The sequence below is a fragment of the Zootoca vivipara genome, chromosome 14 (genome assembly GCF_963506605.1).
Source record: "Zootoca vivipara chromosome 14, rZooViv1.1, whole genome shotgun sequence".
Lineage (NCBI taxonomy): Eukaryota > Metazoa > Chordata > Lepidosauria > Squamata > Lacertidae > Zootoca > Zootoca vivipara.
In genome coordinates this window covers 25,730,496-25,745,976 of record NC_083289.1, presented here as the reverse complement: position 1 = coordinate 25,745,976, position 15,481 = coordinate 25,730,496, and the positions used below count along the sequence as shown (strand labels likewise).

The 15,481-nt window shown below is 49.1% G+C and overlaps 1 protein-coding gene across 1 annotated transcript in view; it reads right to left on the bottom strand.

Annotated features, from left to right (window-relative positions):
• Nucleotides 1-3,235: 3,235 nt before the first annotated feature.
• The window catches only part of SMAD6 (SMAD family member 6), a 51,747-nt gene continuing 39,501 nt past the window's right edge, over nt 3,236-15,481 (bottom strand). The window contains exon 4 of the mRNA XM_035130982.2: nt 3,236-4,115. Within this exon, the coding sequence (XP_034986873.1) occupies nt 3,574-4,115 (542 nt within the window). The 3' untranslated portion in view covers nt 3,236-3,573. The remainder of the gene's footprint in view (nt 4,116-15,481) is intronic.

The window sequence follows — 15,481 nt, the reverse complement described above, 5'->3', positions numbered from 1 at the left end:
CTTGAAAATGATGGAGCGAGTAGAACACAAAAGAATGTAAGGAGAGCCTGGTGGATCAGGCCAACAGCCCATCAGGCCGGGTATCCTGTACTCAAGTGTGGCCAGCCAGATGCCCATTCTGGGAAACCCGCAAGCAGGTCCCGAGCCCAAGCATTCTCCCTTCCTGTGGTTTTCGGCAACTGGTATTCAGAAGCATTTCTGCCTTCCAACCCTGGAGGCAGATCCGTAGCCGTGGTGGCTAGCAGCCCTCTCTCCTCCTCAAGTCGCTTCTTGAATTGCAGCATTCCAAAGAGGAGTGCCGTGCGCCCTCCCCGTGAAATAGGTTGCTATAAACAAGCAGCGGGGATTAGCATCTCCACGGAGCGCCTTGGAAGTTCAGGATTTGGTAATGTGTTTCAGATGCTGCGTTAAAGCCTTCATTAAAAGGGGATTTGGTGGACTCGCTCATGGAAGTGGGAAGGGTGGGGGGGTTTGCAGGGAGAGAGAGAAATGCTGCCTTTTGTAATTAAATTTTTTTCTAAGGCTGGACCAAGGTTGGGGGATGGGGGGGGGGGAGGAGGAGGAAGGGAGCCTGCAGAACCAGTCAGGCAAAAGAGGGTGACATTCTTGATAGTTGATGACCCAGAACAGGAAGCATGGGGGTGTGGGAGGGGAAGAGAGAGCGCACTAATTGTTTAAAAGGAGAGCGCGGGCAAATAAAAAATGCTGGTAATGCTAGACCCAAGTTCACCTACCAGTTCAGCAGCGTTTATCCAGCACAGCTGCTGTCCAGCATAGCCTGCTTCATTAGCTATCGCAAGAAAATACAGGTGCTGGCAGTGGTGGGTTTTCTGGGCTCACCTACCCATTTTGTAGCACTTTCCACACAGCTCCTGTCTTGCATAGGCTGCTTCCTTGGCTACAATGTCAAAATGCAATTGCCAGCAGTGCTGGATCTGTGAACTCGCCCGCTCCAAAGCAAGAAACATACACAAAAATCCAACGACCAGGGAGAAAGCTTGGCTCCAAGCCCTTCCTTCCTTGGATCTTGTTTTCATTTTCAGTTGTCTCATTGCTACCCAAATAAGCACCATACGACAAAAAAAAGCAAACAGTTGTGTTGTCTGTATAGGCTTTTCTCAAGTAGAAATCTGCTTACCTACGAAGCTGGCTCAATAGAAATATTTGCAGTTTCTTTGAATGGAGATAGAATCATAGAGTTGGAAGAGACCACAAGGGCCATCCAGTCCAACCCCCTGCCAAGCAGGAAACTCCATCAAAGCATTCTTGACATATTCCTGTCAAGCCTCTGCTTAAAGACCTCCAAAGGAGAAGACTCCACCACACTCCTTGGTAGCAAATACCACTGCCGAACAGCTCTTACTGTCAGGAAGTTCTTCCTAATGTTTAGGTGGAATCTTCTTTCTTGTAGTTTGAATCCATTGCTCCGTGTCCACTTCTCTGGAGCAGCAGAAAATGTAAGGCCCTGCAAGGATCCTGAAATCATAGAGGCAAGTCCTCCCAGAAACGTCTAGACCAGTCCCTGCCCAAAGGAATATGCCTTCCTGAACCCCCACTCCACATGCAAATCTATGCAAAAGCACTTATAGAGCAAAGGGCTGGATTCCCCACATCCCAGAATCCTTGTGGTTTTCTTTATCTTGGCAAAACTCTGTATTGGGGGAAGTCATTCAGAAGTTCATCACACTCAAAATAAAACTACCCTGCAGAGTCTCTTATCCAGGACTGTTGTCTCTTTCCTGCAGTTGTGCAATTTTGCCCTGAGTGGTCTGCTGAGCTCCTTGGGAGTCTTGCATTTAAAAAAAGAGAGAAAAGAAATCTGTAGTCCTTAAGGCTGTAAGACTAAGCTTGACTGTGTGTGTCTGTATGTATGTAAAAAGCTGCAGATGGCAGGAAGCTCAGAGTGCCTAACAGTTCTTGCTGCCTTTCCCCACAAGCCATCAAAGGCAGAATTAACTATGCACAATGCTGAAAGATATGCTGATTGGCTTCATATTATGGTTTTCCGCCACTGCTCCTGTCTAGCAAAGGCTGGTTATTTAGCTGCGGTGACAAAAATGAAAATTTGTGCCATAAGTGGTGGGAAGTAGAGGGAGGAGAGAGAGGTGGGAAAATATTGTTTAAAAAAGGTGGTGTCATAGGTATATCAGTGTATTCAAATCTGAATTGTCAAATTGTGTTATTACTGTTACTATGGTTTTTTGTTGTATGTGTCTTTTGTGGTTGTTTGCATTGAAAAATTGATTAATTTTTTTTTTTTAAAAAGTGCCATAAGTTCTCTTTCCTGGTCACTTGAGAACAAACACTTGGGAAAGGCTCATTTTGGCACATTTAAAAACTTTTAAGGAAAATTTTACGGAAGGGCTGTGTGGCTCAGTGGTAAGCACCTGTTCTCCATGCAAACGGCCTCAGGTTTAATCGCCAGGCAGAGCTGGGAGAAACTCTTGCCTGAAGCCTGTGAGAGCAGCTTAGTATCAACAGCGCTGAACTAGCTGGGCCAATGATCTGACATGATATGATACAACTACCTATTTAAATCAGCCCCTTAATTTCAAACCACGTGGACTACAGCCTTACTTTATTTAGAAGGAAAAATCAAAGCTCTGTGGTGGACCACATGATTTAACATGCAAAAGGTCCCATGTGTGGGAGAGACCCTGCCTGAAATCCTGGGGAGCTGCTGCCAGCCAGTGTAGACAATACTGAGCTACACAGAGCAATGGTCTACGGCAGTGTTTCCCAACCTTGTGCCTCCAGATGTTTTGGGACTACAACTCCCATCATTCCTGACCACTGGTCTTGCTAGCTAGGGATGATGGGAGTTGTAGTCCCAAAACATCTGGAGGCACAAGGTTGGGAAACACTGGTCTACGGCACCTTTTACCTACTAGGAAAATCCATGATCTGCAGACTGCAACACGTCAAGAGGCTGGGTCCTAAATGATTGTATACAGCAGAATTGTCTGTGTTCTTGATTATCATTGTTTAAGAGTAACTAAGGCCACCCAGGTAAAACAAGTGTTAGGTTTGGGGAGTGGAGAGAGAACACTTGCAGACGCAAACTTCTCAGCTCCACTTTGGACGTGAAAATCCCATTTTGTTCATATCCTAGAAGTACGTCTCCTTACATATTCTTCCTTTGTTTTAAAAATTAGACACTTTGGGGCAGGGGGGGCAAAACCTATAATGCAAATACTTTATTATCAACGAGTGTCCAGTATTAGCTTTTCCCCCCCCTGGGTATTACTATTTTTTTTAATATAAAAAACTATACAGCCCAAACATGGCGCTACTTCCAATTTTTGCTGTATAATTCTTTTCCTCCTTAAAAACAAACACAACTGTATTGAAAGACCTCTAAGCCAAAGTGCATTTTCCATTTTTTGTCCATATACACATTGCACCATACATAAATAATTACATTGTAAAAATGACTCCATAATTACAAGTATAATATATATTTTCATATAATATATAAAACTTTATATTAAATCTAGGTAGATGATATTTGGGGATAAGTCTCGTGTCCCGCTCGGCTCTCCTCCTCCTCCTCCTCCTCCAAGGCTGGAGCGGCTATCTGTGGTTGTTGAGCAAAATCTCCAGCCAGCAGGGACAGGAGGTGATGAACTGTCTGGAGTAAGAAGGTCCCCAGCCTTTTGCAAAGCTGATCCGGACGCTGTTGGGGTCGAAAGGTCCGTCGGGGTACCCCAAGTCCGTGGCGTGCTGCAAGAGGCAAGACTTCTCGTAGTCGAAGACCTTGATCGAGTAGCCAGGCATCACTTTGCGCACAATGAGAGTCCGACAGTTGGGAATGTCCAGTGTTGGGGAGTTGACGAAGATGGGGTGCTCGCTACGGTTGTAGGCCCACACGCCGTCCTGCTCCTTGCTGAGCAAAATCCCATATCCAATCTTACTTCGAGTCCGGCGGACAGTCTCGTTCCTGTTCTCCAGCTGCAGCTGTCCCAGGCAGAAGCCGTTTCCTTGAGGTAGGTCATAGAAGATACTGACGGACTGTTCGTACACGGTGTAGAGGCGCCCGACCCGCGTCCGGTGCTCCCAGTAGGCGACGTTGCACCAATGGCTTTGCTTAATTGCGTCAGGGGACATGGTGGCATCTAAGGAGAAGAGGAGACACAGCAAGGGCAGGTTAGTTTCCAAAGCAGCAAACCTCATGCTGCGTGTCCAACTGGCGTTAGAAGTGGACCTCCGCCACCCAAATGCAGCTGATCCCAAATGTGCTCGGGATTTTGTGCATGCGATTTGCAAACCAGTTCAACTGGACTTTCAGCAGGGCTGCATTAGTGGCAATCAAAGATTTAGGGCTCAGAAAGGAGAGTCGGGAAAATGCCCCCTCCTTCCCCCACCCCCGTTCCTTTCCCTTCCCTTGTTCCACGGCCCCAGGAAACATAGGTAGAGCAATAACCCAAGGGTTGCCTCACATTGCCCCACTTGCAAAACTGCGCAGCCCAGGAATCGACATCCTTGAAAGGGGCCCTGGAAAGGTGAAGCTGCTTTCAAAACATGTAATCTGGAGAGCTCAGCAGGCTCTTTTCCAAAAAAAACCATTCGGGGGATTCCAAGGATGACCGTAAAATAAACAGAAAGTCCTCTTGCAAGCACCCTATCTGCGTCAATTCCCTGGCCGCCCCGCCTTTCGCTCGGCTCTTTTCTGCTGCCACAGCTAAACCACACTCAAGTTCTGCACACGCCCAGCATCTCCTGCCTCTCAAGGGCTCAGAGGATTTATTTCCCCGACTCTGTTAAGGAGGCTTCAGGCTGCCCACCCCCCACCCTGTGCCAAACATCGCTGTTCCTAGCTCAGGAAGAGCCAGGGCATCTGCCTGCCATGCAGATAAGTCACAGCATCTCCAGCTAGGACTGAGAAATATCCCTTGCCTGGAAATCTCACAGAGAGCTTCTGCCAGTGTAGACAGTGCTGAACTAGATGGACTCAGTAAAAGGCAGCTTCCCATGTTCCTCTGTGTCCAAGGGCCTGCCAGCTTTCAGATGCCACTAGAAGCTCACTCCATTCAGCAGCCAAAGCTTGGAGGACAGGAGACCGGGCTTCATTAACCAGGTGTGGGTGGAAGTCCAGCACAATCCAGAGGTCTTACACGGCCAGCCACTGCGGTGGTCAATATCGCACACATCTTCATAGCCCCAAGATAGCTCAGTCAGAAGAGCATGGCACTCTTAATCTCAGGGTCAGGGATTTGAGCTCCACGTTGGGCAAAAAGGTCCCTGCATTGCAGAGGGTTGGACTAGATGGCCCTTGTGGTCCCTTCCAACTCTATGACTCTTCTATGATTCATTCTTAGCTCCCCATGCTTGCTCTGGAGTGTGGGAGATAGTGGCGGAGCTTCATGCTCCGGCACCGGGGCTGGCACCCGTTCTGGGGGTGGGGCGTGCCTCCCGGAGGGGCGGGGTGCACATTCCAGGGGCGTGGCGCACCTGCTGGGGGCACGATGTGCCTCCCGGAGGGGCATGCTGCATGTTCCGGGGGGCGTGACGCGCCTCCTGGAGGGGCGTGACACACGTTTTGGGGGCGGGGCGGGCGCCCGCGATGGGACCCCTTGGAGCCTGCCGTTCGGGGCGGCCTGCCCCCACCGCCCCTACCTTCCTACGCCCCTGGTGGGAGAGTACCTACCGGTATGCTGTTCCAGGGCAGTTACTGTACGTACACAGACTCCCAGGCTCTGTGCCCCACAGCCCCTGGTAACCCAGTTCATAAATGGGATTTTTTATTTTGTTCTTCTTCAAAGAATGGTAGTGTTGGAAGGGTTCCAAAGGATCATCCAGTCCAACCCCCTGCAATGCAGGAATCAGAACTAATCCCAAGAGTCTTCAGGGACCCAACCTGGGGGGCACAAGGCTGGCAAAGATTGATGCAAGGCTACTGGTCCTTGGTACCTTCCAGATGTTTTGGACTCTGCCTCCCACCAGCTCCAGCCAGGATAGCTGTCAGGCGCTGACCAAGGCTGGTGTGAAGCGGATTCCAAAACATCTGGATGGCACTAGGCTGGAAGGAGAGTCTGCCAGAGGGCAGCGGAAGGGCCAAGGGAAATTCAAGCCATCATGATTCCTCTTGAGTCTCAAAGATTCTCATCCACTGCCGCCAAAGTTCAGTGAAAATCCACAATCCTGTCAACTTTCTTCCCCGACCAAAACAGCTGGATGTCGCCTTCTATTCTGCTTCAAACTGCAGTTCAGAAAGAAGGCCAGAGATAACCCTGGAGCCTGATAAATATTCCAACCCAAACGTTTTGGAGGATTCCTATGGAAACATTTTCCCGGAACTCTCCAAAATGCTTTCCCTCCTCCTCCTCCTCCTCCTCCTCCTCCTCCTCCTCCTCCTCCTCCTCCTCCTCCTCCAAGGAACTCTGTCAAAGAGATGGGAGCCCCTTCCTTTCTGAAAGCGTCTCCCCTGCCCGTAGGCCATTTCCCTGGCCAAATGGGGCTCAGCCACTTAGAAATGCCAGGCTTCAATTGGTAAGCAAACAGAGAATCAGAAGGCAAACAATGACTCTCTGCCTGCTCCTGCGTGTGGGGACTGGTCTCTCCAGCTCTGGCCGGACTTGGCTTCACCACTGTGGCTGCGCAGCACCAGGCCAGGATTCTCAGCTCAGGGCGGAGCTACGGACCTGGCAAGGAGCTGGTATTCAGCTCCCTGACAATCTATCACGAGACGGCGGCCTCTTGACCCCTCTGCCTTCATACCTTCAAGTCCGATTAACTCGCACACAGGCTGATGCCATCATTTTGCTTGAGAGAGTCCATTGACTCACCGGATTTCAAAAACAAGGGCCTAGTGCCCCTGCCCCGCCCCACTCCACACTGCCCCCACCTTCCCCTTTCATTCTCAAATTTCACTGGCAGGGGAAATATAGACCCTGCTTGCCTGGAGAACAATCTCTGGAACTGTGCAGCTTTGTTAAAAGAGAGTTTTAACTTGAGAGTTGTAACTCTACAATTTTAAAAGGGGAGAGGGAAGGGAGGGGGGGTGGAGATAATAGTGCTTCCCCCACCTCTCAGCCAGACAATGCAACAGGCTTAATAATCTGGCTGGTGCAAGAAAATGGTTTCATGTTTTGTCAATCAACCAAGCCCTTGGGGATTCTCAAGAGTAGCAGTCGGGGGGTGGGGGTGGTGGTGGTGTTTTTTTTTATAAGTGCATACATGAAAACAGCTTTTCTTCTTTGGCTCATTTGCTTGTGTTAATAATTTCCCAATCGTTTGGTAGATCAGTTTGCCCTGAGCTGTGATCCACAGCCCTTTGACGTGGGATTTATTTGGACAGTTTATGATAAATAAGTGAAACGACAACAAACAAATGGAACACAAATAAAATGGAAAATGATTACTGTGGGGAACTGCAGGAACACAACAAAGCAGGCCTGGCAGCAACTCCCCAAAATAAATGCATTTTAAAAAAAACAGAGGCTTGGGTGACCTAATTGATTTAAAAGACCTGGGTGACCAGAAAGGGTGAACGAAAAGATGCAAAGGTGGCCCCAGGAGAACCTCCCAGCACAGGCTATTCCAACTGGGGGACCAATGCTGGGGGACCAGCTGGCTTCATTTGGTTGGGGCACCCAAAGGTTTGGGTAGCGCTACCTATGGCAGAGGGACCCAGGTGGCGCTGTGGGTTAAACCACTGAGCCTAGTGGCTTTGTCATGCTGGCCACATGACCTGGAAGCTATACGCCGGCTCCCTCGGCCAATAATGCGAGATGAGCGCGCAACCCCAGAGTCGGTCACGACTGGACCTAATGGTCAGGGGTCCCTTTACCTTTACCTTACTTATGGCACAAAGCGACTTTGGCCTGTTCCCAAGTTACCAACAAGTTACCAACAGCAGTGGTACTGCTCCCTGAGGGGTGGGGGGGTGGGGTACTGAGGGGGGGCACTAAGATGCATGGGGCTGGCAGGGGGGGCACTGGGGGTGTAAATGACTATCAAGGCTTCTAAAAGCTGGCATCACTGGACCAAGTCCATCAATGCTGTTGGATTAATTCAATTCAATAGTTTTAACTGGATTTTGAATAAATGTGCAATGTATTGCTGCTGTTTGGAATGTTCTTGTGTTGTTATTTTCCTTAGTGAGTCGCGCAAAGCACTATTGTGAATAATGCTCTTTATAGGGTAGGGCGGCAGGTAGGGGATAGGTTTACGGAACCAAGCATTTGAGAACCACTGGCCTACAGCTTTAAATGAGATAAAGCCAGCACTTTAAATTGATGAGCTGGAAACAAGACTGAGGTGGTGATAGGAAGAGAGCAGAGCTGGCGAAGCCCAGGTGCTATAAGGTCGACCCACTTTTATCTCACATCCCTGCTCTGGACCCCTTGCAGTCTCCGGACCTTCCTTAAAGGCTGCCCCATGTATAATGCAACAGTCTAAATGGGACGTTATCAGAACATGGGGAATAGGAGCCAAGGTATCACCACCCAGGTAAGATGACAGCTTGCAGATCGGCTGATAAAAGCCGCGTTGAGCCACAGAGGTCACCTGAGCTACTAATTCTGATGCTGCATCAATAAACACCTCAAGATGGCGAAGCCAATGCTTTGGGGGGGGGGAGTGCAAACCCCCATCTAGAACAGGCTGCTCACCTGGGAGGATGAACAGGTTCATAAGGTTTGGATGAGAAATGCTTCCGAGCCCGCTAGGAACAGTGGCAAGACAAAAACGGCCACCAATACTTCTTTCCTGCCAGGGCTACGCCTCATATTCTTTGCCTTCATATAGTCCAAGTGCTGGTTCAGGGTAGCTTCAGCCTCACCTGCTACAGTCACCCATGTGGTGGGGTCAAGACTGCCCTCCTGACACACACCTGGGTGGGTGGGAAGTAGCAGGGTGCGGGGGCTGGGTTCCCAGAAGGGACAGGAAGTGAAATATTTGGCACAGGCCTAGTCTTACCTGATCATTGGCTGGTTAGGTGCAATACACTCGTGCCTTCCATTTCTATTCCTGTTGCTGGATCAGGCCAGCCACCCATCTAGTCCACTATCCTCATTAGCCAGAAGCATCCATTGAGAAACTGCAAGCAGGATCTGAGCACGAGAGCACTCTCCCTTCCTTTGGCTTCCAGCAGCTAGTTTTCAGAAGCATGGCTGCCTTTGACCCTGGAGGCAGAGCACAGCCATCATCATGGCTGGTAGCCATTGATAGTCCTCTCCTCCATGAATTTGGAATACAAGCTTTCTGCTTTTTGGTAATAATAAGATTTAATACTTGATGGGATTTTGGAGAACTATTTGTGACATGCTAAAAATGATATATTCAATTGCTGTTATGTGTATGTATATATGTCTCTCTGTGTGCATGTGTTGACAGACATAATTGTGGAATCTAGAGGTAATTAAAAATGCAGTCTTTCTGGAGGAAGGAAAACAAAAGCACCTCAGATTTTCCAGTTTTCCAAAGGAGGTGTCCCTTTGAGACCCAGCACTTAGCCTCCACTCTGAGGGGAAGGATTCGAAAACCTGAAGGCAGCTTAATTGCCCAACCTTGTGGAGGAAGATGCAGTTCCTGTTGAACTCTGAAACCCATTCAAGGGAAATAACATTGACTGGAGGGATGGGGTGGGGGCAGCGGAAGAGACATGAATGTCACGTAACTTAGGGGCTTCCAGCCAGACCCCTGGAACACGGCCACCTGCCTCCAACCGGTTTGCTTTGGGCTCAGAAAGCAACAAGTGGCTTTATGGTCCTTGCAAAAAAATTCCACAGGCAACTTCCTTGTGGAGGGGGGGGGAGGATGTCATTCAGAGTCACCTGATGATGATAATAAATGCTGAGCCCCTTGGCAAAAAAGGGCTTCTCTCCACTTTGACAAACAGCAGCCTTTTCTCGTCCCTGAAAACTGTGCAGGATAAGGGTTGCTTGCAACCTGCCTGGAATAAGACATCTCCCTCGGTCAACTGATATGAAGATCTGGGGTGAAGGACATGACTTCCCAGTGCTATACTAGGACCAGAGTTCAAATCTCCACTCTGCCATGAAGCTCACTGGCTGGCCTCGGGCCGGACACCCGCTCTCAACCAAACTTACCAATATGGATAGCTTTGAAGGGAGTTTGGACAAATTCATTGAGGAGGAGGAGGCTGTCAATGGCTACCAGCCACGATGGCTCTATGCTCTGCACCAGGGATAGTAATGTTTATGAGTACCTGTTGCTGGAAACCACAGGGGCAGGGGGTGTTCCTGTGTTCAGCTTCTGCTGGCGGGTTTCCCACAGCTATCTGGCTGGCCACTGTGAGAACAGGATGCTGGACTAGCTCAGCCTTGGTCTAAATCCAGCAAGGCTCTTCTTATGCATAGCTGCCAAGTTTTCCCTTTTCTCGCGAGGAAGCCTATTCAGCATAAGGGAATTTCCCTTAAAAATGGGATAACTTGGCAGCTATGCTTATGTTCTTACTGTTTTTTTTAAAATAGTAGAGCAGCTCTCAGAGGAAACCTCCAGATTGGACTTCTTACTGTCCGAATCCCCTTTTAATTGACACCACGCACAATCCTTGCTTCTTTATTTAATTTTACCCTGCATTTAGACAACTCTAATTCTCAGCAAAGGTAAGTGGGATTCTGGGAACGACAGAGACCCACACACACATATTACTCAGATGGAGCAAATCTGAATGCTTTGCCTTTCCCTGATCTATTCTGCGTTTCTTTAAACTACAAATCTTTTGCACAATGTATTCTGATCTTGCTCGCCATAGGGCGAAACAAGGGGCTCTGCAAGGCATCACATCCCTGCATCCAACCACTCCGAAATTTATTCCGTGACCCTTCTTTTGCTCTAGAGACCATCCTGCATATTTTTCTCATTCATAAGGATCAGCCCACGATGAATATCCTCAGTAAAAAGTAGCTGAGTAAGGAAGAAGTAAAATTCCCCCTGCAGAAAATGGTACTTTAAAGCCAGAAAATGTAGTCGTCAACCTCCGCTGCCCCCCTCCCGCATCCTGCCCCAACACTGCTTCGAATCATTTTCATCAAGCCAGTATACTTAAAATACCTCAGCCTTACAAGTTTCAGCTGGAATGCATCACTATAAAACAGAGCTAAACCCTGCCTCCAGAACTATCCCATTACATTAAGAGCTCCAATGGAGAGCAAGGGACTTATCTGGTGGTGGAAAACTTGCCTGCAACCAACTCTGCCAGCTCCCTCCCTCCCTCCTCGAAAGCTTTCCCTCCCTCCTTATTATGCACGAGCGAGATTGGCGGGTCCCAAGGCAGGCGATCCGTGACAGGGTGAGGGGGGGCATTGTTGGAGCAGCGCTTTCACAGCCCCAAACTGCTTGTTTGTACAAGCCAACTCTTCAGAGACATACCTTCGGAGTTAAGTCAGCTCGCTTTACTCCCCACACCCCTCCCTCAAAAGACCCCTCCCCGCCTCTTTATGTTGCTCCTTGAGGTTGAGTGCATGGGCGGGGGAGTCGGGGGACACACACGGAGAGGGCCCACGGCAATCATGGTTTCCGTAAGAGCTGCCCCCCAAATTTTTCCAAAAGGAAAAAAGTCAAAAGGACTTTAGAGGTACCTCTTGTGGGGCGGGGGGGGGGGGGACTCAGGGATTATAGGGAAGCCAGAAAGCAAATATCCCGGGGGGGTAGGGCTGTCCACACACCCCTAGTTTCAGAAGTGTGGTTACAGGATGGTTTGGCAACGCCGAGGGTTTCAAGGCTTCGCATCACTGTTCCAGTTAAGATCATTGGTGCTTCCGCCGACAGACCAGCGCTCCGACAGTATATAGACAAGCAACATGTGACTAGAGCAGCCTTCACCAACCTGGTGCCCCTCCAGACTACAACTTCCATCATCCCCAGCCAGCTATATGGCACGGGAACTGATGGAGACAGAGCCGCACTGGCCCCTGGGAGTGGATGGGAGTTGTAGTCTGAGACATCCAGGTGGTATCATGTTGGCGAAGGTTGGATTAAACTGTGAGTCTCGGCTGATTGTGGAGGACCCCTTAGCCACAGGAGGGTGGGTGGGTGTCCCCGACACAATGGATCTGTGAAAATGTTTTATCCTCCGGCCTCAGATCCCAAGTGCAAAACAACATGCAGCGGTTCTGCAAAAACTACCGCACTGCCGTGCTATTTCATTTTTAATAGACAGAACTCACCAGCTCCTTTTTAAATGCCCTTCTTAGAAAATCATTCCCCCGCCTGCCCCCTTTTGCTTGCTTTATCTCCCTGATCCTTGGAGCGTGGCCCAAAGCCAGTGCTGGTTATTAATTAATCTTGAGGGTGCAAGTTACATTCCTGGCAAGTCTCACCACTTCCTGCACTGGCTGAGGCAGTGGGCATAGTTTGCCCTGCGCTTCTAATAATGCAACCGCAAGACCTAGCGGAGAACATTTGCAGCTTGTTACCCACAACAAAGAAACCCCAAACTCTACAGAATTTTTTTCCCCTTTTGCATTTTCTGATGGAAAGCACACAGTTAAAAATAGGGGAAGGGGGACAAGAGAGGTGTGAGGTTTTACCAGGAATGCCAAAATGGCCTGTGGCCACCTGGGGCCCTCCAGATGGTTTAAACTACAACTCCCATAAGTCCTAGCCTGTTTGGGAGCTATAGCCCAAAACATCTGGGAGGCATCATGTGGACTAAGGCTGGCCTTGAGAGGTTAGAACAGGATGAGGTAAGACAGAGCCTGGGATCAAATCCCCTTTTGGCTGTGGATGTCTCCGGAGGATGCAAGCAACACTTTTAGGCATTTATACCACACCGGCTCACCCTGGAAAATAGCCCACTATTACAAAAATTCCATCTTCTGCTTGGCTGACTTTTTGCCTCTGGTCCTGCCCACTGCTACTCACATGCGGCCCCCAGAAGCTTGCCTGAAAGGGAGTGCGGCCCTCAGGCTGACAGAAGTTCCCTGCCCCTGTAACAGACGAGACACCTCAACAGGCAACCTGGGGTAGCGGAGATTATCAAAAAAACTGGCACAACCATCATTACTGAAAATGTAGACAACATGAAAGCCTGCTGCTCTAAAGAGCTTGTGACATGGATGTGAGCAGCGGCTAGGATTTCAATAGCCCCGCAGCCTTGAAAGATCTACATTTGTGGTACAAGACTTTGGCTACTGCGGAAAAAGTAATACATAAACTGCACATCTCCATAGGGATGAAGGATCCAGGCTGCTTTTATGTCAGCTGGTGGGCAATGTTAGAAACTCGGGTATATAAGCTAGGTGCCAAATGGCAGCTCAAATCACGGTTGCAATCGCCACACAACGGAATGCCTGTTCGCCAGGTGGTTGGACTAAATGACCCCTGGGATCCCTTTACAACGCTACAATTCTATGATTCTGTGATCTCAGCCACATTGTTTGACTGTAACTTGCTCTTACAACAACTCACTTGTCCTGGTATGCAAGAAAGAGAAGCACACACAGACAGTTAAATTGGAAATGGTATAGACAAAGGCAGAAGTTTTTAAGCTGTGGTTGCCAACCTGGTGCCCAGAAAGCTCCACAAAGTCGCAGCTGGACTCGTGTTAGTAGCAAAATGCGCTTGGCGCCCGGCTAATTTCAAAAACTGCTTGGGACTTGGATGCTCAACATTGGACATCCAAAGTCATCTTGGGAAAGAGGGGTGTCTTGATTTGTATCGGTGTGTCGTCATTTCTTTCTCTTATTGTTTTCATTGCTTGCTTGCTTTGCATACGGTACAACGCTACCACACTTTGGGGTTGTATGTAATGGCGATTAAGGGGACGACGACAACAACAACAACAACAACAACAATGCAGTGCTATTTTGGATGAGGGCTTTTACAGGGCTGTGATCCTGTGACCTCAGTGCAGCCTTTGGCAGAGGAAGAGGGGTGAGCTGAAGGCCTACATAAAACAACCCCCTCCCGCATCAAAACCAACACCAGAGGCAGAGGAAAATCAGAAAGGGGGGGGGGGGAGAGACATCTGATCTGTTTGGCCATTACAAATCGGCATGGTACATAAAGATCTGTGGTGGCATACGTCAAAGTTCTTATTCTCTAAGGTTTATTTCCTTAAGGGGTCCTATAAAAAAAATATTGGGGGGGGGAAGCAAGAGAAGAGAAGCTAGGCAGGACCTGACAGCCACTTTCTCTCCCCGCCCCCCACAGACAGAGTTGGTGGCGGCAATCGCAACATTGTTAGGAACAAAGCAAAGCCGGAAACAAAACTGCACGGTTCACTTTAAAAAAAAAAAAAACAGTGCAAAAGGGGGGAGGCGGGGCGGCAAGCATGGTATTAAACCAGCCCTTCTCCAACCTGGCACCCTCCAGATGTTTTGGGCTGTGATTCCCATCAACCCCCTCAACATCACGGCAGTGCTGGCTGATGGGAGTCATGGTCTGAAACATCAGGAGGGCACCAGCTTGGGGAAGGGCTGAGTCGAGTCAACATCTGCAAAAGATATCCCCGCCGAACCAAAGAGCAGGATTTCATTAAGTAAATTGCAACTTGGCACAGATTCTGAAAGAAAAAAAGGGGGTGGGGGGGTGGGGGGAGCCACAGTCAAGCCTGTAATTTAAGCCCCGCTTTCAGGGTGATGGCATGACTGCAACAGACTCCAGCTTCCAAGCTGACTTGAAATAAAATAACCGCCCTCCCCCCCCCCCCGGCTCCTGCAAGCTCCACCTCAACGAACCACAATGTTTGCGGGTAATTATAACATTAGGAAGAACCTTCCTGCTGGGGAGATAAAAAAAGAGACCGGAAAGCAGAGAGAGGATGGAGGTCCCCTCTCTCCAAAGCCGCCATTGTCATCTGAAACAAATTTACCGAGTGATCAGGAGTCTAACTCTCTGGGGAGAAGGTTTTGACCACAGGGGTGAGTTCCAGAGTTGCTCAGCTCAGCAGCTTACCCAAAAGCACACAAAAACTGAGCGTGCAAAAGAGAGTCAGCAAGGGCTGAAACAGTAGTCCAGGAGCCAGAAGCAGGTGTGCAAAGTCAGTCCAACAGGACGTTCAGGCCCAGGTTCAATTACTCTCCTCAAGCCCAAACCACACTGGAAATAGAATTAGTTTGCTGCAAGCCGAGAAGGCAGTTTGATAATGCTTTCCATCAGTCTGGTTGCTTCTTTCAAGGCAGTTGTGCGAAAACTGGATGCAATCCCTTCCAATGACTCAGCAGTGTGCAAATGCTCCCCACCAAAAGACCAGGAGGAACCTCACCAAAGGAAAATCACACACACACACACACACACAAAACAATGCCACAACATAAACCAACTTGCTATCAGCTCGTTGCCTGCTACTAGTGGCATGCTTTAAGGCTTCAACCCTGGCAGAAGATTTCAGCTCTCCCAAAGTAACAAAAACAACCTTCCAACTTTCTGAGTTAAATGCAAAATTGGTAGGGGGAAAAGAAGGAGCAGGAGTAGGAGCAGCCCACATCACCAATTATTTGCTTAGACTGGGCTTGGCTTCTTGCAATTTTCCTGGCACTTAAGACTACAGTCTGTTATTTTGGAAGGCTCT